General features: G+C 48.4%; 1 protein-coding gene across 2 annotated transcripts in view; it reads right to left on the bottom strand.

Annotated features, from left to right (window-relative positions):
• Positions 1-6,920, bottom strand: part of ITPK1 (inositol-tetrakisphosphate 1-kinase) — a 151,240-nt gene extending 144,320 nt beyond the window's left edge. Inside the window, exons 1-2 of one of the 2 annotated variants that reach the window (XM_033108368.1) lie at positions 6,794-6,920; positions 6,100-6,331 (exon numbers count right to left, since the gene is read on the bottom strand). In XM_033108368.1, the coding sequence (XP_032964259.1) occupies positions 6,100-6,194 (95 nt within the window). In that variant the 5' untranslated portion in view covers positions 6,195-6,331; positions 6,794-6,920. Of the gene's footprint in view, positions 1-6,099; positions 6,332-6,793 lie in introns of those variants that run through there. The other variant, XM_033108369.1, reaches the window with a different exon arrangement.
• Positions 6,921-27,457: the final 20,537 nt, after the last annotated feature.

Below are 27,457 nucleotides of genomic sequence, written 5' to 3'. Positions count from 1 at the left end.
GCCAGGGAAGGAGTAGGTACACAGCTCCAGAATGACGAATTGCTTTTGAAAATGAATCTTACCTTTTAAAAGGAGGTACCAGAACATTCCTTCAAAAACCTAGCGTAGGGCGGCCGGTTGGCTCAGTTAGTTAGAGCGTAGTGCTCGTAACACCAAGGTCGCCGGTTCAATTCCCACATGGGCCAGTGAGCTGTACCCTCCATAACTAGACTGAAAACAACGACTTGACTTGGAACTGATGGGTCCTGGAAAAACACACTGTTCCCCAATATTCCCCAATAAAAAAATTTTTTTAAAAAAAAGGCTAGTGTACCAGCTGAATTCAAAACATGAGTAGGAACAAAACCCCTATTTACATCCCACTGTTCAGGAATTACACTCATGAGGCGCTTCACTAAGCATTTACTGAATGCCCAAACCTGCTAACCCATGTGGGAGAAACAACCAGCGGAGGTAGGATGGCCCAGTGGTTAGGAGTGGAGGCCCCAGCCTGTGGGGCAGGTGAGCCCCGCTCTGCCCAGGGCCTGTCTAATGCAGTCAGCCCCCACAGTGTGAATTCAATCTCACCGTCATAAGAGAAATGCAAAATAAAGTACCATTTCTCACCCATGTATATGGCCAGGATCAAAAAGGTTGGCCACTGCCCTGGGGTGGGTGTGGGTAACAGGCCCTGCCTTCACTGTCCTTTGTGAGTAGTTTCAGAACGCCCAAGAAAAAGTCAAACACCTATGCCCGTCGACCCAGCATTCACTCACCTGGCAGTGAGCACCAGGCAATGAATGGGGCAGAGGACTCACTGCCCCACTGTCTACACGGGCAGAAGCCAACCACAGGGCAGAAAACACGGTCCATCGTTTTACGAGCTGGATCCCACTACCAGTAAAGAAATAAGACATAATAATAATACAGAACTATCTGCAAACGAAGCAGCGATGTGCAATTTCTCTAAGTTGCGGTGTTCATGCAACCAATAAAATAGGTAGTGCGTATGGAGACACCTGCACACGCGTGTGCCCGTGTTTGCACAATACACCTACGGAGGGAGACTGCCGACAGCAGTTGTCCCTAAGTGACCGGAACCGGAGAACAAGGAAACTGACTTTTCATTGTGTACTGTGAGTCCTCTGATTTTTTTAAAAAACGTGCATGTATTACATATTCAAAGCGATAAAGAAAACAATAATCGTTGGCTAATAATAGTAGCATGATTGCTTATGGAGACTCATGGCATTGTCAGAAAACCCAACACAAACTCTTCTTGAATCTTTAAACTTAAAAAAAAAAAAAATGGGGGGAGGGGGTTATCTCTTTGTGAAGGTTGTATGTAAATGTCTAGTACCTTGTTTTGTACACCTGAAACTAATAAAAATTTAAAAAATGAAAGTAGCATTTTGCATTAAAGTTTAATTTTCTCAGGTTCCCCATGCATAAAATAGGTGAGGACAGCACCCTTGCCGCTGGGGCAGCTGTAAGATTCCGATGGGCCGCGTGTTAAAGGAGAACAATCCATGTTGGGAGGCTGCCAGGTGGGGCGGGCCCCACATTCCCCACACCCCAGCAGGATGATCAGTTAGCTTCCATCATGATTTCAGGCTGCGTCAAACTGCCCAAACCAGGAACACTAAATCTGCCAAAGATCACGGACTAGAGGGGCATTCGTGGGCAGAAGCCCACTCCCCCGCTCCCCAAGCACAGGGAGCAACAACAGCAAAACCAGCAGCAACCACCATTACAGAGTTGCGGGCACTGTACACGTCCAGCACAGCGACTCCTGTAATGCACCCTAACCCTAACCCTAAGTGCTGTTACTAGCCTCACTTCATAGATGGGCACACTGAGGCACCGAGGTTAAGGCACGTGCCCAGGGTCACAGGTGGAGCCAGACAGCAGTGCCCAGATGGACGTCTTCTCCCCCTGGAAGTCCAGTTTACTCCCACAGGGGCCGGCCGGTGGGAAGTGTTTATCTGCAAGGCCGGGTTATGGACAGTCCCCATGCACTGCTGCAAGGGAACACTGTCAGTACCTCCTCCCATCCCCACACCCCCAAAACGGTGCCAAATCCAGACATTAAGACAAACAGAAAAATACCCACCCACAGACCAGCATCACTTAATCCTGAAAAAGACCCTCCTTCCTCCCCCTAAGAATCTCCCAAAAGAACCGCACCCTAGAATGGGAAACCACCCCAGCAGAAAGGGACCTTTCAGACGCCGCCTTCTGCAGGAAGGAAAGTAGGGGAAGGGACAGCAGCACCCTAAGCTCCCTGACATGCCTCCCAGGCCATCGTTACTGTTAACACCACGCTCCCAGCTCTGGGAGGGCAGGGGCTCCACCCCGCTGCCCCACCAGCCAGGCCTGGACTCCGGAAGGCGCGCAGTGAACTAGAGTCAGCATGGACTCCGGCCTAGTTCCTTCTGGGGGAGCTGTGCAAAGGGTGCCCTGCAGGAAAGCCTGCATCAGTAACATGGGTCTGAGGTTGCACCATCAACAGATTTCCTGCAGGTTAGTCTGCGCAGCTGGCCTTCAAGTTTCTCAAGGACGAGAGCTTCACAGACATTCTTCTGCTTTTGGAACCTCTAGGAAGCCCCAGGCTAACCTGGGCAAAGGAGAGGCTTAAACGAGGAAGCCGTGTTCTCAGGTACAGAGGCCCCAGGACTGGGCTCAGGGAAGCCCAACTGGCTGTGCAAGTCCCTTCCACTCCCTGGGCCTCAGTTTCCCCATCCCTCCGTCTCTGCACTGCTGAGAGGATGAAGTGAGATGAGGCAGCTGGAAGGACCCCATTAAAAAGTCAGTGACTATTACAGCAACGACAGACAGAGGGTCACCTCCATTTTGCTCCCCAAAGTCTCGTGCCTTTTCACCACCTCCTGCAGCACAGGTTCAGCCATAGGAAAGGGTGGGAAGATGGCAAGGAGATGGAGGAGAGATACGGGAAACATGAACACAGGGAACCGGGGTCGGCCAGCATTTCCAAACATGGCCCTGTGGAGAATTAAACCGTTAAAAATCACCCCACATTTCCAACCAACAGCTTTATTTCTTTGCACTCCCTCTGAAGTCCCTTCTGGGCATCTTGAAAAAGCCACAAAGAGGGTGTGAGGGAGCTGGGAGGTTGCTCCAGCATTAGGGGAAGGGGAAAGGGAAGGAAGGGGGGTGGTAAAAGAGAACAAGCCAGGTCCCCGATGGGAAGAAGCAGGAGAGTGACAGGAACACACAGCACCATAAAAAAACAAGCTGAGTCAAAGGCCCATCTGTTGACTAGTCAGAGGGCCCGCCTAGCAAGGTGCACCAAGGGTTTGAAGGGGTGGCCCTTCTGTCTACCAAAGGGAGCCTGGCAGGACCAGGCTCCAAACACCTACTGACGCCACCAATGTGCGAAACCACCCATGTTCTCCGATCGGAGAACGAGGCATTATAGCTGCTAAAGGCATGACTCAGCCTTGCAAAGAAAAGTATCCCCAGGACAAGATGGCAGCAGCTGGACCCCTGTGAAGGTAACAAGGGGTCCACCTTACTGTCAGAGGTGCCCAGGGAAAAAGGACTGGCTTTCTTTGGGGGTCTCAAGGTCGGCAGGTTAGAAGTTAAACAAAAAGAACAAACATAGGGAACCTGCAGGCTCTCAGGCCTGTTTCCCCATTTGTAAAACAAAGGGCTGGATGAGAGGATCTCCAACATCCCTTCCTGCTCAAAGATTTTTATGAGGCCTGACATTCAACTAAACAACTCATCCTGGTCCACTGGGGTCAGCCTCTCTGGCGCTGACACTGCCCCAAACATTCGGAGCAGAGCTGCAAGTCATTTTCAAACATCTCTGGACTTCTTCATTGGAAAATTCACAAACAATTAATCATCCATCAGAAGAGCAGCACTGCACCCCCAGATTGTGAATGTCGAAAACATGACGTGTCCGTCCACATCACCTCTTGAAGCCACTAAAATCGCACCAGCATTCCCGCCAAACACAATAGCAAAGGGCTCCAGTCACCCTCTGCAGGGTGGGAGCAAATTGCACCCAGTATAGAAATGTTGCCACCAGGAGGCGCTGCCCCAGAAAATAATAAAAGAAACGGGAAAAAAACAAACTATTTTTGGTGTTTTCTTTTCCTTCTTAAGCTTAAGTAACAAAATGTCTAAAGCTTCCCTAAGGAAAACATAAAGTGGGCTTCCTGAGAGTCTAGAATACTTAGCTTAGGTCTTTCTTCTCTTCGAAGCCATTATTTTAGCCAGAAGAAAGCAACTCAACTCTAAGGGCCACAACCCTTTCAGGGAAATTAACACTCCACGCTGGATTTCCCTCAGAATGGTGGACATCATAGCTTGCCTTGAACCCCCATTTAAAGGCAGAGGGGTCCACAGGGAGGGAAAGCCAATCTGCAAGTCCAGCAGGAGGACCCAGCACAGAGTCTCGGCTGGAAGTATTTTACAAGAGCCTCCTAATTACCGAGCAAAACATACCAACCAGATGACAAGTCTCCTGCTTTAGCTACAGACACAGGATGACACAAATACAGCCAGACCTCAGTAAAAAGGGTGCGAGGTCTTAACTGGGATTTCCCAAGTCTTAGAGGACTGCAGGGGGAGCTCCGGCACCTCATACCAGAATTAGACTTCAAGAACAAGGCAAAGGTCTCCACATTTCTTCAGTGTCTAGGGCTCATTTTCCACAAGTGTGTGTATCTGCGGTACAACGTTCAAGTGCGCCCTTTTTTAATGTTCCAAACGTCCTCGGACCCCTTTCGAAGCTCTGGCTTGAGTTCCTCCTGATTTCCTCATGAATTGGGTATGCCCTGCTGGCCACGGAAAGCTTGCTTCCTCCTGGGGAAGCCGGCCTGAGAGAAGGCAGCCGACTCCATCCACTGACCAAGGATGCAGACACAGGAGCTGTTCTACGCAAGGTGTGCCCCTCTGGCTGCTGGGAGAAAAGCGCCTTCAGGGATTGCACGGGGCAAAGGAGCAGCAGGCCCTTGGGACAGGCATGAGGGGCACAGAGGTGCTGCCTGCCTGCCTGCCCACCCGTGCAGGCCAGATCAGACTGGACACTTGCTCCACGCACCAGGAGACAAGGAAATCCAATTGTTCAAGTCTTGGTCATGTTTGAGGACCCAGCAGGGACGAAAATGCAAGTGGGGCCCATTTTCAAGAATGAGATCTACCAAGTGGAAGCACTGCATAACAAAAGGTTTCCACCTAGAGTTTGCAAAAGGCTTGGGAAGCCAGATTCTCAGGCTTTCATTGAGTACAGGATTTAACTCATAGCTTCTCAAAGGCCAAATCCCAGTTAGGAGGCACACCTGACCCAACACTGGAAGCTTCTGTAATGGATTAAGAATGCCATCTTATTGAAACACCCCAAGTCTCCACCATTGAGCACCAGGAAGGGAGGGGGCGCCAAATAGAGGAAGGCCATCCTACACCAGATGTATTTACCCAGCACCTCCTCTGCACCAGCCACTCCCTAGTTCTGGAGCCCCAGGCATAGTACCCCACCTCTCTGCACATCGATCCCCTTTCTCAGACACGTGGCCCAGAATCGCCACCCTGGCCAATTCTCAAGGCTGGTGCGAGTCTCTAATGAGACAGCAAATCACCACATACATGCCAAGTATTGCTACTCGCTTCACGTCGGCTCAACCTAGTGATATGCAATGACAGCTTCAAGAGCTGCACACGCAGAGTACATAGAAGGTGGTCTGCAAACACACAAACATTGGTGTCCACCACGAAGGGAAGGGGGCGAAGGAAGAAAAACACTCCAGTCCAAAAGTAACCTCCAGCCACAGGCAGAGAGCGTGGATCCCTCAATTTCCCTGGTCCCTCCGCCACCTTTAGCAGCGCTCCCACCGCGTCCAGGGCAGCCGGAGGTTTCCCCACCGGGGTCACAGTGCACCTGAGAGCCCTGGTCCGTGCCACACCGCCCATACTGGCCACCGCTTCCCTCGAACACAGCCGGCGGCTACCACAAGCCACCTGGCTCCTTGGACTCAGTGTCCCCGGGCACCGCTCCTTCCCGTTTTGCTCTAACCTCCCAAAACAGCCCCTGGGGTTGAGCTGGGCTCAGGCCGGGGGGTCCCCGGGCGCCGGAGCCCCGTTCCTCCTTACCTGCACAGCTCAGCGAAGGCCTGGAAATTCAGCTTCTTGATTTTCTTCTCGCTCAGCCAGTAGCCAACTCTCTTCCCTTTCAGAAAGGTCTGCATCTTCCTCCTCGGGCGGGGAGCTCAGGTCCGGAGGAAATCGCCCACAGGCCGAGTCTGGCTGCCCGGCGCGCGCCGCGAGCGTGCGGGCACCTCCTCCCGGCGGCGGGGACGCGGAACGGGGCTCCGGGCGCGCAGTCCTGCCGGGAGAGGCGGGCCGGGGCGGGCCGGGGCGGGGCGGACGCCCGGGCGGGGGGAGCGGTGCTCAGCGCGGCATGCCACTGGCTGCCGCTGCGCCGGGGCCGCCCCCGCCGCCCGCGGGGCTCGCCGGCGCGCAAGTTCGCGAGCGCAGCACCAGGGCCAGGCCCGGAGGAGAGAGGGGAGGCCCCAGCTCACCGGCGACGCCCAGCCCGCCTCCCTCCGGCCGCCCAGGGACGAGCAACCTGCCCTCCGGCGGCGGCGGCGGCAAAGGATAGGCCCCCGCGCTCGGTCTGCGCGCCGCTCCCAAGTCCCTCCTCCGTCCCTGCCTCGCCAGCTGGCCCGCCCTCCGAGCCCCGGCGGCGTGGACGGCCGTTCCCAGCCGGGCGCGTGCCCTTCCCGGTACACTCGGACTTCGGTGGGGCGCACGCAGCCGCCCGCGCTCCCCGCCCCGCCGTCCTCACCCGCTGCCTCCACTTCTCCTTCGTCCTCGTCCCCGCGCGCACTCGCCGAGCCCGGCCCCGCCGCCGCCGCCGCCGAGCTGACCCGGCCGGCCGGCCCGCTGGACCCGCCGGGGCGGAGGAAGCGCGGCCTCACCGGCCGCCAGGGGGCAGCGCTGCCCGCCACCTCTTAAAGGCGCCGCACCTTCCCCGCCTAGTAATTTGGTGCTTGTTTGTGTCCCGGCTCCGGCTGTTGAGCTTGAGGGCGGAGGACGCGGGACTGGATTTAGGGAGGCCTTTGCCAAGTGTTTTTACTTTTTAAAGGGGTGAGAGGAGTCGTGGTGTGGGCAATTCCTGCCTGTCCTTTGGGAGTGATCGAGCCATTGAGTTTCATTCATCAAAAGCATTTCTGTACCCTCAGCAGTATTCAGCCCCTCCCCCAAGGTAATTCATCGGAAACGCAGCGGGGGGTGGGGAGGGTGGGAGATGCCGACCTTTCAGTGAGATCCTTTCTCTTTCCTGGAGGAGACAGACTCTGGCCCAGTATAGGGGTCCCTGGGGCGGGGACCCTGGGGCCTTCTCGGGCTTAGGACGTTGACTCACGCTACTCTGGGTCTCCTTCAACCGAGGGGATAAAGAGGCGCCCGGGACTAGAAGCATCAAGGATAAGGGTAGAACACCTTCAGGAGACTCTTTCCTTTTGGGGTGCAGGTCAGTGGCAGCCTAAGCGCCCTTGAGTCGCAGCCCATTTATCCTGCCCAAGCCCTTTGAGGCAGTAGGAAAGCACCCTGCCTTCAAAGCACTCAGGGTCTGAGAGAATGCACATCTTTCCCAGGCCCAGGCAGGATGAATGAATGGGGGCGGGGGACGGGACTCAAAGTTGCAGAGGAGACATTTAAGCAGGCCTTGGAATACAAGGAAGATTTTGGCAGGCCTGAGAAGGGAATAGCTTGAATTGAGGCAGGGAGAAATGAAAGAACCATGTTAGTGATGACACTCTCCTTGACCAAACTTAAGCTCATTCTTTAGGGGCTGGCCTTCTGCCCCTAATTACAACCTCCCTCCCCCCCACCCCACTTCTTCCCCCTGGTTTTCCAAGTTTCAACTAGGTGAGGCTTTCTCCACTCTGGGACTTAACGAGTTATCACATGTTCGCTCTCTCCACCTCTCAGCTAGACCACACGAGCGTGCTATGCGATCCTGCAGACCGCTTAGGCTTTCTGAGCCTTGGGTCCTCCTCACCTCCCGGGGTAAGCCCTGCCTCATGAGTACTTCAAACTGCAACAGATCTTTGGCTATGGGGTCTAAAATGTATAGTGTAATGGGGCGATAGTGAGGTTGGCGAAAGGAGAGTAGAGATGTATCTCGCTGTAATGGGAAGAACAGTCTTTGGCTTCAGAAAGACCTGGGTTGGGGGTCCTAGTTCAGCTCCTCCCAACTTGGGCAAGTCAGGTAAGTTCTGTCTCCAGGTGGGGAAAGGACTGCTCGCCTTAAAAGGACCGTGGTGAGGATTAGAACAGGGTGGTACACTCACTGGTCCTCGCCAGACCTTCCAAAATGATGCTTGTTCTGTCTCATCCAAGGATTCTTTTACCTGAGGCCCAGGTAAGTCCCCACCCCACCCCACCCCAGGGCTTCAGGAACCCCTGCAACTGCCAGAAATTATGTGCATAATGGTCTTAGCTTTCAACAGACTCAAAGACTCTGATCTGCCCCAAAAGTTGAGGCACTGATTACTCCAACTTCATGTCTTATCAATGAAAAAATGAACCCAGAAAGGGAAGGGGATTTGCCGAAGGTCACAGAGCAAGTACATGGGAAAGCTAGGACCAGAACCAAGACACACACACACACACACACACACACACACACACACCTCACCATCCTGGAGTTGTGGGACAGATGTGAGAGGAGAGGGACATGTTTTGAGCACTGGGCTCCCTTCCCTGGGTAGAGCTGATCCTCCCCAGGCACTGGTGGGACCAGGGACCCACCCAGACTTCTCTGGAACCGTGGGCAGTTCCTGGCCTCAGACCTCTCCATTGAGAATGGGAAATTGTACATTTTTATCTCTCTTTTAAGATATTGGTCATCCCACTGGGAACTCCAAGGCTAGAACTACCCTTCAGAGCTATCCCACCTTGACCAAGAGAGTGGATCTTCTGGCCTACCCCACCCCTGCCCAATCCACTAGTCTTCAGTATGGGCTAACCCCAGGGAGGGGCACAACCTTCGGCCCCATATTTCTCAGATTCGCTATTTCTTTCAGTGCCACACAACCCATCAACTCTTCCCCGCTTGTTTGTTCCCTCTAGTCTGCTTGCCTGTTGTCCATTCTTCAGCCAGCACTCTTCAGAATGTAAATTGGATTGGATCAGGCCACTCAGACTACACCATTGACTTCCCCCCATTCCAGCCCCAGCTTAAACAGTGTCCTACCATATTTTGAGATAAAGCCAAAGCTTGTCAAGGTCAAAGCCTCCCATCATCTCCCACCATGGTCCCCTCACCCTCCCTTGCCATCCTGGCTTCTCGTGGTCCCTGCTGTTTTTAGGGCAGTCTCTTTAGACACACAGTCCGTTTTCCTGGGATGTTCTTCTCTTTGCTTACTAACTCATCCACCAGCTCTCAGCCCAGGGGTCCCTTCCTGGCATCTCAGCCATCTAGCTTTCCGCACCTTCAGTGACAGTGGTATTCACACTGGGCCTCTTACTGGGGCTGACTACTTGACAATGTTTGTCCCACCACTAGACTGTCAGCCCCTCAAGGGCAAGGACTATTTTTTTTTCTCTGCTCACCATTGTACTGTCCGTGTAAGAAATGTCCAAACCTGTAGAGAATTTTTATAAGAGTTTATTTGAGCCAAACTGCTGACGTGCTAGGGAGCAAGATCTCAAATGCTCCAGAGAATAACAGTTGCAGTTTCTTTTGTGCGTTTAGAATTAAGGAAGGAACATAAGGAAGATTATGCAAAGGTGGGAGAAAGCGAGGCAGGGATTGGATTACAGGATAGTTAAGAGTCTGTGCTTCTTAGAAAAGGGGTCTGAAAAGAGGCATTTTCAAAGGTGTGTTAACTTAGATGCACAGAAACAATGGATGGCTTGCTTAAGGCAAAAATAAACCTTTTACTAAAAAGCTATATGACTGGGGCATGGCTACCCACCATGACCCCAGTTAGGAAATTATAATTTATTACAAATTACATCCATAGTATCCCCAAACACGGTAGCAACTACACTGGCGGCCATTCTGGGTTCTGTCTGGATTCGGAGGAAGCCCAACTGCCCCTAACAGTGCCCTGCGTGCAGAAGTGCTCAAGAAAACTGACTAAATCAATGAAAAGTCAGGTTAAGTCCCCCCAGGCGCTCCCTGACCTCTCTGAGTTGAGAGGCGCAAAGGTGGGAAATTCTAGAACAGAAACCTGGAGACATCTACGGATTCCAGAGCTGAGAGAGAAGCTGCTGTAAAGGGAGGGCCTTGGGGAGAAAGGGTGCTACCAAGGGGCAGAAGTGGGCCACCTGGGAAGCCCTTCTAACCCCCTGGGAGGGAAGGAGGCTTTGGGAGGCAGACAATGTAGGGATTGAGAATTCAGAACTCCAATTCAGCTGGTGGGCTTGAATTCTAGCTGTGTGACCTTGAACGATCTTCTTAACCTCTCTGAGCCTTGCTTGCCTCATCTGAAAATCATAATATGGTGTCCACTAGTAGGAGACTGGTTAAGTAAATCATAGTATACCTATTCTGCAACAGTTTGGCACAAGTAATTAAATGTGCTAGTTCAGGATGCAGCCAGACAGGCATGACCCGTTATCTGTGTGACTATGAGGAGTTAATAAATCTGGCTGGACCTCAGTTTTGTAATCTATGAAATGGGAATTACTATCAAACCTACTTCATAATATTGTCGAGAAGTTTAAATGAGTGTAAATTCATAAAGGACTAAATTTGTAAAGGACTGTAAATGCAATTTATTTATTATAAATTTATTTATTCACAAAGGACTAAATTCACAAAGGACTGTATCAGACATGCTTTATGAGTGTTAGCCACCCCTGTGCTGTTATTATTACATCATCCATACAGTGGACCCCTGGACACTATTACAATAATCAAATAGGATAATATCCATTTATTCATTCACTAAATATTTATTAAGCACCTACTACGTGACAGGCACTGTTCTAGGCATTACAGATACCGCAGTGATGAAAGCTGCAAAATCTCTGTCCCCGTGGAGCTTATATTTTCATAGGGTGGACAAAGAATATACAAAATAAGTAAATAAATAACACAGTATATTAGTAAGTGATACATGTTACAAAAAAATAAAGAAAGCATATGAAGGGAGACAGGAAATAGGTTGTAATCAATGAGTTGTCGGGGTAAATCCCACTGGTAGGTGACATTTGAGCAAAAAGGTGACAGGTGAGCAAGCACGTCCTGCAGCTCTCTGGGGTAGGAGCACCTGGGCAGAAGGACAGCAAAAGCCCCACGATAGGCAAGGTGGGATGGGGCCCGGCGTTGACAAGGGACAATCAGGAAGCCAGACTGGCTGAAGCAGAATGAGGGAAGGAGGGAAGAGTAGGAGGGAAGCCCAGGGAGAGGAAGGCAACATGCAAGGATGTTGCCTTTTACTCTAAGCAAAACAGGACTTCATGGAGGAGTGCAAGAACTCATCTAGTTTTATCAGGATCGCTGCTGCTGTGTGTGGGAGAAGCTGGGCGAGGGAGCCAGGATGGAGGAGAGAGACTAGTTAGGATGTTATAATAATCTAGGCAGGGAATGATGATGGTGGCGAGAAATGTTCAGATTCTGGGTATAGCTTGAAGGAAGAATCAATGAGATTTGCTGGTAGGTGGGATGTAGGGTTTGAGAGCAAGAGAGAAGTCATGGCTGTCTGAGGTTTTGGGCTTGAGCAACTGGAAAAATGGAGTTACTAACCATTGAAATGGGGTAGGCGGCAGGAGGTGAAGATTTGGAAGCTTAAGTCAGGAGTTCTGTTTTGGACAGGTTGGAATTGAAGCATCTGTCTAACAGCTGAATGGAGATGTCACATAGGCAATTTGATCAAAGAATCTGGAGTTCAGGGGCGTGACTCAGCGTAAAGATGTAAATAGCTATGGTACTTAAAACCACAAGGCTGGATGGACTCACCAAGGGTGTGAGTGTAGGCTGAGAAAAGTTCAAAGTTGGGGCCCAGTGGCATGACAATGTTCAAAGGTCAGGCAGGAGTAGAGGAACCAGAAAAAGAGGTGAAGAGATAGGAGGAGAACCAGGAGAATACTAGCCCTGGAAGCTACACCAGAGAAGCATTCCAGCAGGAAGGAGCAATTAGCCGATTGAGTAAGAGGGGGACTGACAGGTGGCCTTGAATCTAACAACCAGGGAGATCACTGATGGCCTTCATAAGAGCAAATATGGAAGAGTCTCCCCGATATGTTAAGTCAAAACAACCAAGGGTAATACAATATGGATGGTAGGTTGTGTCAACGTAAGAACACCCAACCTATAGAGAATTTTTATAAAAATTTATTTGAGCCAAACAGAAGATACACCTGGAAGCAAAGTCTCACCAGACTAATAAAAATGCTCTCTAGAATGACAGTTTGCGGTTTTGGTTTCTTTTATGCGTTTGTAATTAAGGAGGGAAGGTAAGGAGATTCAATGAAGGTGGGAGAAAGCAAGGTGGGGATTGGATTACAGGATAGTTAACAAGATTGTGTGTTCCCTTGAGGGTGGTTACACCTCTGAGTGGTCTGAAAAAGAGGATTATGTTAGCATTTCAAAGATGTGTTAGCCTAGACACACAAAAGCAATGAACAGAGCTTGCTTAAGGCAACGAACGATAAAGTTTTTACAAACGAAGTTATATGCTGACTCCTAACCATGACCTTCCCAGTTTGGAATTTATGATCGGCTCACCCTGTGAGGCTACTTTCCATAGAATCCCTTTTTCATCCATAGCTGCCACTGAACCAAAAAGAAGTAGGGGACCACACAGCCATATATATGTTTGTGTGGATGGAGGATGTCTCATTTCTGAAAAGATATACAAGAAACCATTGACAGTGGTTGCCTTTGACTAGAGGAACGGAGAAAAGAGGCTCTTGGAGTGAGAAGAGTCTCATATTTCATTGTGTATTTGTGAGGTGATTAAAATATTTTTCATCAAACATATATTATTTCTTCAATTAAAAACAGTTATAAAAAAGGAAAACACATGGTTATTGCGAAGTGAGAAAATATATGAAGTGCTGGCGTACAAGAGAAGTCTAGTAAAGGTCGATTTCCTGCTGGAAGGGTTGTTTGCAGAAAGGGAAACTCCCCAGGCATGCCTGTGCATTGGCCTGTCCTTCACCAAGCTGAAAAGCAATCTGAATTTTTTTCCAGTATACGTCTTTTTAAAATAACGTTTTCCAATAAAACCAAATCAGCATTATCATACCTTAAAACACACGAAACAATTCCATACTGTCATCTAAAGCCCCGTGTTGAAATACCCCTCATCGCCTCTAAAACTTCCCTTTACAACTGGTTTGTCCAAACCAGGATCCAAACCGGGGCCTTGCTCTGCCTTTGGTTGTCATGTCTCTTGAGTTCATCTGACCTCCACCAGTTTCCCCTGTGAAAGAGACGGGGTGGAGTGTCCTGCAGAAGCGCCAGCCTCTGGATTGGTCTGCTTGCTTCCTCATAGAGCCGTTATCTTGTTCCTCTGTCCCTACGTTTCCTGGAAACTGGAAGTTAGAGCCAAAGTCTTGATTAGGTTCAAGTTAAAAGCTTCGAGCTAAAGTATGTTAGAGATGGTGTCATGTATACCAGACAACACATAAGGTCTGGTTGGGCTAAGATTTTTACACATACAGAGGGTGCCCAAAAAATGTATACGCATTTTAAGAAAGGAAAAAACTATACTAAAATTACACTGATGGGAACCACTTTGAGCACCTCTTGTCATTGCAGAAGTCAAATGGGACTTGTATTCATCTTTTGTTATCGGTATATATTGAGTATTACAATTTTAAGACAGTTTTTTCCTTTCTTAAAATTTTTTTGGCACCCTCTGTATATCCACCCATATAACCACAGCCCAGATCAAGACAAGGAATGTTCCTAAGTCCCCAGCCGGCTCCTCACAAGGCCCCTCCCAGTTGCCCCCACACAAAGGAAACCTCTATTCTGACTTTTATCGCACAGGTGAGCTTTGCCTGTTTCTGTACTTCACACATATGGGATTCTACAAGAACTCTTTCACTCAGTATTAGCTGTGAGATGCAAACATAGTGTTGTGTGTATCGAGGTTTTCCCTCATTATTATCTTATTTCATTGGCTGAATGTGCCACCATTTTATTGTCCATAACCTTGCTGTTAGACCTTTGGTTTTAACACCAATGGATAATCATGCCTCATTCATGATTTCCTTGGAAGTTGCAGAACTAACTGATCAGACTCTCAGGTCAGCTGTCACAGACTCTCAGGTCAGCTGTCACCCCCAGAAAAAGTGGGATAGGACAGATTTAAATGGACTTTGCTTATCTAGTGGGAGGGAGATGATTCAGTTCAAGAGATATCCATTTAGAGGATACACAGCAACTGAGCCCCCAAAGCCGGTTTCCAACGAACTCCTCAGTGCATTGCTGTAAGGACTTCCACAGCCACCCTGTAAAGAAGGGGGGGTGCTCCCCATTTTACCTGACCCCAAAGGGTAGAATGTCCAGGTGAAGGCCGCATGGTGATGGCAGAGTGGGGCCTGGTCCCTCATGCTGGGTTTTCCCCACCCCATTCCCTGTAACAGTGGGAAGAGACAAAGACGGGGTGACACAAACCCTCTTCTCGAGACCTCAAAGGAAAGAAGGAAGGAAATGCTCAGAGAAACAAGGCAGTGCAATTGAGTTTTGAAATGCAGCTAGCTGCAGCAACATGCCCTTTGTACAGGCCAATCAACTGAGGCAGAGGGCAGAAGCCAGCAGCAGCCAGCTCTGCGTGCAGCCTGAGCAAGACCAAGCTCCTAGGATTGCGAGTCCAGCACCTCTTTGGACAAGGCTAACGTTTTGCTCACACCATTATGTTCATGCCCAACGCCGAAGCAGTGAAAAACCAGTGACCAGGCCTGTGTATGGGGATTTGTATCCTTGATAACCCCCTTCTATAATATCTATTCTCCTTCCAAGGCCTGGGAAATGTCCCTCTCAAAGCCATCCGTTCCCTCCATGCCAAACATTTAGTGACATTCCTGTAGTCCTCTGTGGCATTTAAAAAACATAACGATTGACTAACTATATTAAGAAATGCCATCCACAGCCTACCCGTGACAGCCCCAGGAGGCCCAGTGACGTCCACCCTTTCGGGTCATGGGGAAAGAGGCCCCTGCTGGCCTCTTGGGTCCTAAAGTGCTTTTCCTGGCACAGTCCTGCCCTCTGGGGTCTGCCAGACAGAGAACTGCAGAGGGCCCTCACTTTACAAGAACCCTAGGATGAAAAGAAAAGAAAACACAAGCTCACAGCACATGCGCCTCAGCAGTTGATCCTTAATCAGCACCCCCCACCCCCTTCCCTTGGCTCTAAAACACGGTTCCATGGACAGCAGTGGGTTTCAAACATCACTTTCAAGCACACATCAATTGCAGGAAAGGAAGCCACCCACATGACACATGGACTCTGTTAAAGTATATGTTCTGATTCCGTGGGCCTGGGGCAGGGCCTGAGACCCTGCATTTCTAGCAGGCGGTGCCGATGCTGCTGGTCAACTCTGAGCCGCAAGATTCCAGAAACTATCATAACACACTAGACAGTGGTTCCCTGGCTGCACATTAGAATCACTGAAGAGCTTTTGCCAACAAATAACCTCTCTGTACGCCCCACCCCAGACCAATGGATCAGAATTCTTGGGTGCAAGGAGGGGCGTGGAGAAAGAATCGGACTCAAAAAATAAACGAGAGTGGCACTTCGCATGTACCAGTGATTACCATGTGCAATGACAGCGAGTACAACTTTTAAATTCCTCTGCCTCTAAGATCAGCATAAAGAAATACAAGACATAAAAACAGTCTTCCCCAAGATATTGGCTACACGTAGGGACTGAGAGCTATTGCACTCTACCTACCAGTGTACGGGGAGAAATGAATCACAAAATCATCATCAGCATCATTTGTAATCAGGTACCCAGTAATCGCGACCACGCATGCATTCGTGAGGCTCCCTCAGCGTCCCATTCAATCCTCCTAAGGCCCTGTGCTGGGGCCACAGTTATTTCCTCCTATTTTACACCTGGGGAAACTGAGAGGCTGAGAGGTTAAGGAACTGCCTGCCCCGAGGTCCCAGTAAGTGACCGGTGAGGCTGGGGCTGAACGCTGGAGGCTGACCCCTCCACCCCCACCCCCCAAGCCCACATTACAAATGCGGAATCAGCAAACTATAATACACAGCCAGGCCAAACCAGACCTGCCACTGGTTTTCGTACAGCCTGTAAGCTAAGAATGGTTCTTCATTTTTAAACAGTCAGGGGCGGGGAGGGAAAGCCAAGGAATAATAATGATGTCATGGGGAAATTATAGGAAATTCAGATTTCGGCCCCCACAAATCAAGTGTTATTGGCACGCAGCCACACCCATTCTTTTCTGTCTAGTCTGTCTGCTTTCCTGCTGCAAAGGCAGAGTTGAGTAATTGTGACAGAGACCGTATGGCAGGCAAAGCCTAAAATGTTTCCTTCTGGCCCTTTCCAGAAAAGGTTTGCTGACCCCTGTTCTAAATGGTTACACTGTTTATAAATTCTCCACTTTTCTTTTTTTTAAACTTACATCAGTACTGTTTTTACCTCAAAACTGCTAAATTCAAGCGTGTCTAAAGTTGCTGTTATAGGGTTATCTAGAAATAAGCCATCTAGTTGCTTGTCCAAGATTTCTCGTGGATCAGTTCCAGTCCGTGAGTGGTCAAATGTGTGAGGCCACAAAAACCTTCACAGCGAAAGGAAGTCTCTGGTTACCAGAGGGTAAGAGGGGAGGGGGGTGGGAGATGAGGGTAAAGGGGGATCAAATATATGGTGATGGAAGGAGAACTGACTCTGGGCGGTGAACACACAGTGGGATTTATAGATGATGTAATACAGAATTGTACACCTGAAATCTATGTAATTTTACTAACAATCGTCACCTCAATAAATTGAAAAAAAAAAAAAAAAAAAGGAAGTCTCACCTTTCTCATATACGTATGTGTGGCAACTGTCAGTTTTCTGGAGGCTAGGTCAGGCCCGAAAAAGGCCTGTAGCTAAGAAAATCAAAATGATAAACAAAGAGGGCGGCCGGATGGCTCAGTTGGTTAGAGCCCAAGCTCTCAACAACAAGGTTGCCGGTTCAATTCCCACATGGGATGGTGGGCTGCGCCCCCTGCAACTACGGTTGAAAATTGTGACTGGCCTTGGAGCTGAGCTGCGCCCTCCACTACTGGATTGAAGGACGACTTGACTAGGAGCTGATGGGCCCTGGAGAAACACACTGTTCCCCAGTAGTCCCCAATTAAAAAAAAAAATTTCTCAAAAAAAAAAAAAGATAAACTAAGGAGGGTGAGGTACCTTTCAAGTTATCCCACGTTTGTAGGATATGACATTCGTGTTTGTAGTACATATGAAGCCTTCATTTAGCAAATTATCTCTTGAAACCAATTACGTGGCCTGGGAGTCAGGGGAAGGAGGCCGTCTTTGGCCTCAAGAAGCTCATGATCTAATGGGAAAATCAGGGAAGGAGGTTGAGAGCTGTATGGGGCCATAAGGAAAGGGTATCCTGGGAGGCATCCTGGAGGAGGCGAACCTAGAATGGCTAATTAACAGGTGCTATAGAAAAGTTTTGGGGGTGGTGGCTGGTTAGCTCAGTTGGTTACAGCGTGGTGTTGATAATACTAAGGTTGCTGGTTTGGTCCCCTCATGGGCCACTGTGAGCTGTGCTCTCCTTTAAAAAGTAAATTAATTAATAAAATAAATTAAAAATGAAAATAAAAGTTTTGTAGCTATAAGACCCTAGAGGGCAGGTTTTGTGTGTTTCTCAACTCCATATTCCATCTGCTCTGTTGTGGACCTGTGTCTGGCCCCTAAGAGGCACTTATTAAATATTATTTGCATACCTGCAAGAAAGGGAAGATTCTGGATGACTTTTCAGTTTTGTTTTTTTAATGATAAAATTAATATACACTCATTAAAGGATTTTTTAAAAACAGAGACTCTGGAAGAAAAAAATTACCTAACAGTCACATTTCGCATTTATTTCCTTCCAGTGTCTTTTCTATAAATAGGTAACAAGATTTTAATTTCATATCCTGCTTCTCCCCATCATTATGCTTTAAGTATCCTCTATGCTATAACAGCCTTAATAGTCATTGGTTTTAATGACTGCCTAATATTCTGCCTAGTGATTATGCCATCAACTCACTTAACTAGTCCCCTGATACTGGACAGTTATTCTGTCGTTTTCAGTCTTATTGTGAGGACTCAGCAATTCGCGTTAAGTACACTGTCATGTAAACGTTAGCAATTATTACATAGCTATCTTTATCTGTAGAGATAGCAGTTATTACAGATAGTGCTGGACGAACGTCTTTATCCCGAAAGCTTCCTTACAATTTGGTCCTTAGTAATGACTGCTCGGAGGGGAATCACGGGGCCACTCTCCTTCAGTAACAGAAAGTCAGAGATGTTTCCCGATGGCTGAAACTGACTTCATCTCCTGAGTAGCTCTTTAAATGGTGATACCTACTCAACATCAGCCATTTCAGTTTCAGTTGTTTTTAGTGCAAATGAGGCTGAGTTTTCATATGTAAATGACATCACCTACTGAAACCCTGAATTGCCAGCACAAACCCCTTCCTTGATGAGTGCTCACAGCCTTTAAAGATGCTTGTAAGCCCCCCTTCCACTCCCCCACTGTTTACCGTAGTTACATGCAGGCCCCAAAGTTGCATGATTGAGCAAATGAAAATCCAGGAGGCCAGTTCAATTTGAACCTCTGATAAACAATGAATAATTTTTTAGTATAAGTATATCCCAAATGAGCTGTGGGATATACTTATACTTTTTTTTAAGTGTTCATCGTTTATGGGAAATTCAAATTAAACTGGGCCTCCTATATTTTATCTGGCAACCCTACCCCTGAAGAGTCCCCATGCAACCTTTGAAGACACCTCTGTGCATGTGACCTCTATCTGCCACCTGGGGTTGGTCCCGCCTCCTCTCCTGGGAGTGAGACTATTATGTTGGTTGGGTGCCAAGGGTATAATCCCCGATGCCATATTAGGAAAGCTGGGTATGTCCTAGAGGAGCTAGGTTTGTTTGCTTTGTTGGGTAAAGATTTTGCCTGCTTTCATTAGTGGGTAAAGGTTTGTTTTCTTTTGGGAGAGCCAGAAATATCCAGGCAGCCCTGAGCCCAGAAGGGTTGGGGAATAGGTCAGAGTGGCTCCTTCCATGTTGTCGCTGAGGAAAGTGCTTCAGGGATTTTCAATGGGAAGAGAAAAGAGCATCTTAGGCTGGAGTAGCAGACAGTGGGGTTCCGTGGGGGTGTTCAAGCTGAAAGAGACCTCAGGAACCACCTCGCCACCATCTTGGTGGGGAAGGAAACTAAAGACCTGCAGGAAGCTCTCTGGACAACTGTCCTGCCTGGTCTCTGCTCACCCAGGGCAAACTCCCACCTCCCTCCAGGTAGAATCACACCTTTTTATCTTCTAATTTAAGACTGAGGTCACCCTGAGGGGTCCCTCCCCTTATGACCTCCATGCTGGACGCTGGGCAGGAGTGCCAGACCTCCCTGGGACGCATAGAAACCCAGCGAAACTCTCCTGTCCTCTGATAGCCCTTGAGAGGAGAAAATAGTCATCCTGACCTCATCCACCCGCTGCTCTTCTGTCTCCAGGCTGGACTGGCCCCATCTTCCAGCTGGGTGCTCTCCTCCGAGCCAGCTCTAGGCCTACAGGGCCTCCTGGCTGCCTTGAGGCAAAGCCCAATTCTCTTCATTTGAAGTAGAATGTGCTGCGTCTATTCACACTGCCCTGCGTCAAATTAGCCTTTCTGACTGGTTCTGATCCTTCAGTTCATAATAAGGAGGTTGAGGCTAAGTGTCCTGTGCCCAATGTCACACAGCAGGTCACAGAACAACACCGGGAACCCAGGCTTCTGGCTCCTAAGCCAGGCTTCTTTCTAGCGTCACACACTGTCCTGCCCAGAGCATATCAAGAGAGGTGTACAGGCCAGTGGCTCTGCTATGGATAGGGAGTGGCTGGTATTGAAAACCCAGACCTTGCACTTGATGTCTACCTGATATTGAGAATGTTTCCCAGCCTCTCTACTGAGCCTCAGTTTCTTCATATGTAAAATGGGGATAATGATAGCACCTTGCGCAAGGGATTTCCTGGAGGATCAAAAGAGATGATCGGTAAGCAACACTTGGCCCTGTGCTGGGCATTCAGTGACCGTCACTATCCATTGTTACTACTGTAAGAAGTGCTTGCAAGATGATTTTAAGCAAAGAAGGGATGGTGGTGGTCGCCCTGTTCAAAAATCTCAGTTGTGCAGAGTTGGGGGTTGGATGTGAGTCAACTTGGACTGCCAAATCTTGGTGCTCTTCAAGATGATTCTGAACACACTGAAATGTCGTATTCTAGGGATGGAAATTAGGGCAATCGTGGACACCTCTCATTTATCTGCTCCCTCACTGAGGGCTCACCTGTGCCAGGCGCTGTTCTAGGCGTTGGGGATGCGTCATGGAAAGAACAAAGCAGCTCACATGCTGGCCTCAGAAACGGGCAATACACAAACCAAAACGACTACAAGGTCAGGGAGTGGTGGGTGCTGCGCAGAAAAATAAAGGAGGGCCCAGATACGGTTCTCGCCCTGGACGGTAGCGCTGCCTAGTGGACATTTTGGGAATTTCCGGGGGCTTTTTCTGGTTGTGGCATTGACTGGGGGCACATCGGGCATTTAGCTAGCTGATGTCAGGAACCCCATTCTGCGATGTACAAAACAGATGAAGAGATGAGGGGGTGGAAACTGACCCTCTTCCTGCTACGCTGGACTATCTCAGCCGACATCCACATAGGTGAAAAATCTGCTTATAATTACCTGAGGTCAATTAAGCTGGCAAACTCATCCTAGAAAAAGTGCTACACATCTGCTGAATATCACTATGGTCACCTTCGAAGTACTCCCCTTGGGAAGCTATGCACCGATGCCAGCGCCTAGTCCACCCTTCAAAGCAATTTTGGAACTCTTTTTCTGGAATGGCTATCAGAGCTGTTGTCATATTACCCTTGATGTCCTGAATGTCATCAAAATGTCTTCCTTTCAATATTTCCTTTATCTTCAGGGAAAGAAAGAAATCACTGGGGGACAGATCAGGTGAGTAGGGAGGGCGTTCCTATACAGTTATTTGTTTACTGGCTAAAAACTCCCTCACAGACAGTGCCCTGTGAGCTGGTGCATTGTCGTGATGCAAGAGACATGAATTATTGGCGAAAAGTTCAGGTCGTCTAACTTTTTCACGCATCCTTTTCAGCACTTCCAAATAGTAAACTTGGTGAACTGTTTGTCCAGTTGGTACAAATTCATAATGAATAATCCCTCTGATATCAAAAAAGGTTAGCAACAGCGTTGCAACAAGTTCGTGAACTTAATTATAAGACCTCGTATAAGCCTGGAACCTAATTTGGTTTTATAATCAAACACAAGGTATTTTGTACACAGATTTATCGCTCACTTGCATTTTCAGGAATTCGAGAACTATGTATACAGAAAAAGAAGGTTATGCTTTGCTTGGGTTGGGACTCGACCAAGAGTTGTTTAAGTGTTTTAGGAAATCACATCTTAGTGGAATTTGAGTCAACAACACACGACATCTTTGTCACTTGTTACATTCAAAGTAACCTATGTGTAAAAGTAGACGGCTGCCAGAAGAGTTGTACGTTGAAATTATTTAACACTAATTTCTTTTTTATTCATCTTTTAAATTTAGTACATTCTATTGATTTGTTTAAAGTATAAGCTTAGGAAGGTTTTATTGTCTGTGAATTTATTTCATGTTTGTAAAGTGTTATAAAAGGGGGCATTTGGGCAAATGTGCTAATAAGCAGAGGTCCTACTGGAGAAAGGGAGCCAGGAGCATATCTGGGGAAGAGTGTTCCAGGCAGAAGGAACAGGGAGTGTGAAGACATTGAGGTGGAGGGGAGAAGGAGACCCAGGGAAAGGCGCCCCGTCAGGCCTTGTCAGCCATGGCAAAGACTGTGAACTCTGCGCCCCCGCCCCCCTTGGTCTGCACTGAGGATTCAGGATTGAGCCAGCAGGACAAGCATATCGCAGGGGTCAGGACCAGGCAGGAGAGGAACATAATCTGACCTCCCTCCACCCCTTTTTGTAAAGCTCACTGTGGTTGCCTGATAAAGAATAGCTAAGAGGCTACTGCACTAGTCCAACCATGACAGTGGCTTGGATTAGGGGAGGAGGCACGACTTGGTCGGATTTGTGATGTATTTTGAGGGTAACACCCACAGGATTTGCTGAGGTGCGTGTGATTAAAAAATACACACAGAGTAGTCAAGGACTCGCCCCTCAGAGAAAGGATGACAGCTGGCTAAGACACAGGGGATAATCAGGTTTCTAGTTGCGAGATTAAATTGAGAAAGGTTTTGCATTTTGAAAACACAGTGAATCTCTAAAAATAGAAAAGATTAAGCCTAATTAACAAAAAAACTCGTTAGTGTATTTTTAAGTTGGGAGGTATGGGTATTGTTTTATTATACTTTATAGTCTGCATGTGTATGTTACATATTTTCTTTTGGACATGTTAAATGTAACATAATAGAACTTTTTAAAAAGCTTGGCACTGACATCTTTTGTGAGCCCTGGGACAAAGCCAGAACTAACTGGAATATGGGCAGCCTCAGACTGACAGGTGGCGGTCAAGAGAACGCTGAAGGAAGCAGTCAGGGGTTCGGGGCAGGACAGCGGAACAGGAGCTGGTCGGCCAGGGCTGAAGTTCTGGCCTCCATGCATGTCATGTGCCCCTGGGCAAGTTCAGTCACTGCTCTGAGCTGGTATCCTCATCTGTAAAATGCAGACCATAATGGCACCTCCTGCTAATATGGCTGTGAGGACAAAAGGGTCATCTATGCAGAGCTTCTAGCACTATGTCGGGCACAGAGGCTGCTTCAAGTTCACTTGTACTTGAAGATGGGCTCAGGGGATGAGAAGGGGGGTAGCTGGACACTCCTGATGGGCAGCTAGCTGAGTGTCGGGCTCCCTGGTAGAGACAGGACCCCCAGGCCTGGGGCTAGTGCTGAAGAAGCATCTAGGTTTTGTGCCTCCAGCGTCCTCTTTCAAAGGTGTCCTGCAGTCCAGCCCCTTTACTCAGCACCTTCTTTCTTAAAGCAGAAGGCAAATCCCTCCCAGTTTCCCTGTGGCCCAGGGATGAGGAGGAAACATTTTCTCCTGGAGGTCAGTTCATTCTGCACCTGTACGCAAGCTAAACAGGAGGCCAACTCGTAACAAAGAGGCCATTTGGTGAGCAGGGGAAAGTAAAGGGATTGATCTGACCTTAAAAAGTGCATCTGGCCTCCCTCTCCCCTTGGTCAGGCTGAGGGCACGGCAGGCCCTGCCCTGAGCCGGGACCTGAATGGTCAGGGGATTTGTTCATACACAGGGAATGAGCCAACATGGAAACAGTGAAGACAATGGACTCCGGTTTCTCATGGTCAGAAAAGAAAGCAACTTCCAACAGAAAAGGGGAAGTACTGGTGTGCACCTTGTGTGTTGGACTGGAATTAGAAATGGTGCAAACTCATGGTTTTTAAATATAGATACATAGAAGTTGATATTAGATGTACGTATTAGCCATACTCTCTCTCTCTCTCTCTCTCTCTCTCTCTCTCTCACACACACACACACACACACACACGCGCGCGCATTTCCTGGCTCTGGCTGCTGGAACACCTAGAAGCTGTCAGCTCAATAGCTATAAGCACACCTGGCACATAGGTCATGGTTTCTAATTACTTTTCTCCATTAAAACCACTAAAATCGTTATTGAAATGGCTGATTCCAAAGCCGGGGCATGGAAATGACAAGATGAGCCTGGAATGTCTCGTGCCAAATGTAAGGAAATACTCAAAAAACAAAATGATGTGTGTATATCAAAGTACCATGTTTCCCCAAAAATAAGACCTACCCTGAAAATAAGCCCTAGCATGATTTTTCAGAATGACATCCCCTGAACATAAGCCCTAATGCATCTTTTGGAGCAAAAATTAATATAAGACCCGGTCTTATTTTCAGGGAAACACAGTAACACAAGAGCCAACTGAACGAGTTCCCAGGAGCCAAAGCTAAAGCAATCTAAATGTGTGTCTGGCTCTTTTTGGATGTTACGAGCTCCTTAATGGTTTACTGAGTATCTTAGTGTGTTTGGCACTATAACAAAAATACCATAGACTGCGTGTCTGACAAACAACGGGAATATATTCTCACAGTTCTGGAGGTTAGGAAGTACAATATCAAGGTGCTGGCAGATTCTGTTTCTGGCAAGAGCCCGCTTGCCCTTTTGTCACTGGGTTCTCACAACGCGGACAGGGCAAAAGAGCGTGGGTGTCTTTTGTAAGGACACTAATCCCACTCATGAATGCTGTGCCCTTATGACCTAATCATTTAGTCTATAGCATTGAGTATTAGGTGGAGTATAAGTTTGGCTGCTATAACAAACCCACTGACTAAACAAACAGAAGCTGAATTCTCTTGAACTTAAAAGTCTGAGCTTCTAAGCTGGTCAGGTGCCTCACCTCTGCAAAGTTATTAGGGACCCCGGCTCTTTCGGCATCCTCAACATTCATCTTCTACCTCATGGGGCAATATGGCTGTTCCTCCCCGTCCAGCACAGCCCTGCTCCAGTCAGGAGGACAGGAGAAAAGGTGAGTGTGTGCCTTCCCTTTTACGACATGACCTAAAAGTTGTACCTATCACTTCTGGTCACATCCAAACCCTCTAAAACGTAACCACCAGGTCATGCCCACCTGCAAGGGAGGGTAGAGCGGAAATGGAACATTTGGCTGAGCAACTGTGTCCTGAGCTAAAATGATGTTACCATGGAAGAAAAGAGTAACAAGTTGGAGGGGGCAATTAAGAGTCTCTGCCACTCTTACAAATAAATTCCTTGTTTTGCTTTAATTAAACAGAGCGTTGACTTCTGTTGGGTACCAACATGACACTAATACAGGAAAAGGGGACATTAACTTTTATCGACCATCTCCTGTGTCCCAGGCACTTCACAGAGATTGTCTCTTTTAATCTTAACAGTGACTCCATAAATAGGGTTTGACAAGTGAGAAAACTGAGACTCAGAGCCACAGTGACTTGCTGACAGTCCCAAGCCATAAGTGACAGAGCCAGAATCTGAACCTAGATCTCTGGGACCCCAAAGTTCAGTCTCTTTCCATGGTACCACAGTCGAGGCGCTCCCCCATTCTGCCCACTGCACTCCCCCATGCCCCAGCCCCCTCCTCCCACTGGTGCTGGAATACACTGGCCGTAGCGATCCTCACTCCACATTTTCTGCATGTGTCCTGGCCTGTCTGTAGCTAGCATCTTCTCCCTTTAGCAATGTTGCTGCCATGCTCCGTGACACACCTCTGGGCTTAGACAGCGGGCAATGTCTGCAGCTACACCCTGATCTCACGATTAGAACCTGGGTGTTAGAACACACCTGCGTCATTTCTCAGTCATCCATGTGCTCAGGAAGAAGACAATAATCGGTGCTTCCCTGGAGAAGCTCCTAGTGTAGCAAAAGACTCAAAAAATAAACATAAATTTAAAAGCTCTAAAGGTGGTGAGATAGAGTATTTGGCGGGTAAAGCGGGGGCACACGGTATGTGGGTATCAGGAAAAGTTTTTGGAAAGGCTTTTTGGAGAAAAGAAGGTATTTGGTCCAGAACCTCCTGAAACCCTATGCAAACGTTTTGTGTGTGTCTGAGTGTGTTTCCCCTACGGGAGACGGTCCATGATTTTTATCAGATTCTCCAGATGATTGACAACTCCAGGGGTAGAGGCCCTGAGCCAGAGGTTGAGAAGGCTGAGGCCTGGGTGTGGGGATGGGGTGGGGAGGGAGTGGGAAGGGAGGAGCTGGTAGGAGAGAGCCTGGTGATGCAGGAGGGCAAGGGCCACTGCTCAGAGGGCTAGACCGCCTTGCTAAGGAGCGTGGACTTCACTCTAGGGGCAATTGCCTCGCGGGTGTATATGTAACCTCTGGCCTATGTCACGTAACCCTCAGAGTTCTGAATTGTCTCCTGGTGTCTCTGAGGCACTTTGAGTTCCCAGAGAACTAGCTTCCACAAACACTGGGGAGGCTTCTCACAGGAGAGGCACTGCATGGAGAAGCATGAGTAGGAGTTTGCCCAACAGATGTTTCAGTCCTGTAAATGTTGAATAACCAGCTTTTAGCAGGGATCCTTGATTTGTAGCATTTGCCAGTTTCTATGGTGTAAATACTACTGTCACGGCCTATTTCAAGCTACCAATGTGATGTCATTGAGTAAATACAGACAGTTAGTTTTCATGAGCCATTGTGAGCCAGCTTCCACACACCACTGCTTATAACCTATTTATTGTAAAAATATAAAGGTACTTTACGAGGACCAAGCTGGAGAAGTAACTGGGTCTTGGATCGGACTGGAAGCAGGCGCTGAGTACTTTTGCAACCTAGGCTACCCTTCCTCTATCTCTTCATTCTCATTCTTCAAAATGGAGTCAAAATGGAGTTTTCTCCTGTTGTGGGAGATTGGCTTTCTCTGCTCCCCAGTCCATGGAGCAAAGAATTGTTCCTGCTACTTTCTAGTTGTTACGTCTCTCTTGACAAGAAAGCAGCCAGACTGAAACTTGGTCTCTCCTAGTCCCAATTCAGATTCCCTGAAGAAGAAGTCCATTGGCCCAGCTTGGCTCAGGTACTTAGCCCTGGTCCAATCAGCTGTAAGGAGGGAATAGAATGTTGTTATACCAAGATGGCGACCAAGCTGGGTGGTCCAGCTTGGTCCAGCTTGGTCCAATGGACCCTGCACTGGACCAGGTGGTCCAGATGGTCCCTGCACTGGGTGGTGGGCAAGGAGAAGTAACCAGAGAAAAAAAGAAGCAAGATCCGAGCAGCCAACTCCTTAGGTATCTAACCAGCAGAAAACGGGGGAAATTAATCATATAATAGTTCGTGTTAACTCCTCTAGTCTTTTGAACTATCCACTGAGGGTTAGTCACTAATTCACTAATTCATTCATTTGTTTATTCATTCAATCATGCATTCAACATTAATTTGATATCTATTGAATGTGTGCCCTATATCAGACACCAAGTATGGCGTCTGATAGGGAAAGATGAATAAGAGTTAGTCACTGCCCTCAAAGAGTTTGTAATCTGGGATTGAGACACAGCATCCATAACACAACATGGGAAAAGCTGTGCAAGAACTGTGTGCAAAGTGCTGATGCCCTGAAGACCGCAGTGGGGAGCTATGGCCAGCAGCCCAAGAGGGGCTCTGTGATCCTCACCTCCTGGTAGTCACACCCCTCTAGTCCCCTCCCACCATGCACCAGGGTTGGTCTATGTGGCTAATAGAATAAAGTAGAAGTGATGATATGAAATTTCAGAGATTAACTTGTAAAAGACTGAGTCTGCCATCTTGGGTCCATGCT

The sequence above is a fragment of the Rhinolophus ferrumequinum genome, chromosome 6 (assembly GCF_004115265.2).
Source record: "Rhinolophus ferrumequinum isolate MPI-CBG mRhiFer1 chromosome 6, mRhiFer1_v1.p, whole genome shotgun sequence".
In the NCBI taxonomy this organism is placed as follows: Eukaryota; Metazoa; Chordata; class Mammalia; order Chiroptera; family Rhinolophidae; genus Rhinolophus; species Rhinolophus ferrumequinum.
Note: the sequence above shows the minus strand (reverse complement) of the source record. Positions and strands in the feature narration are given on the sequence as shown.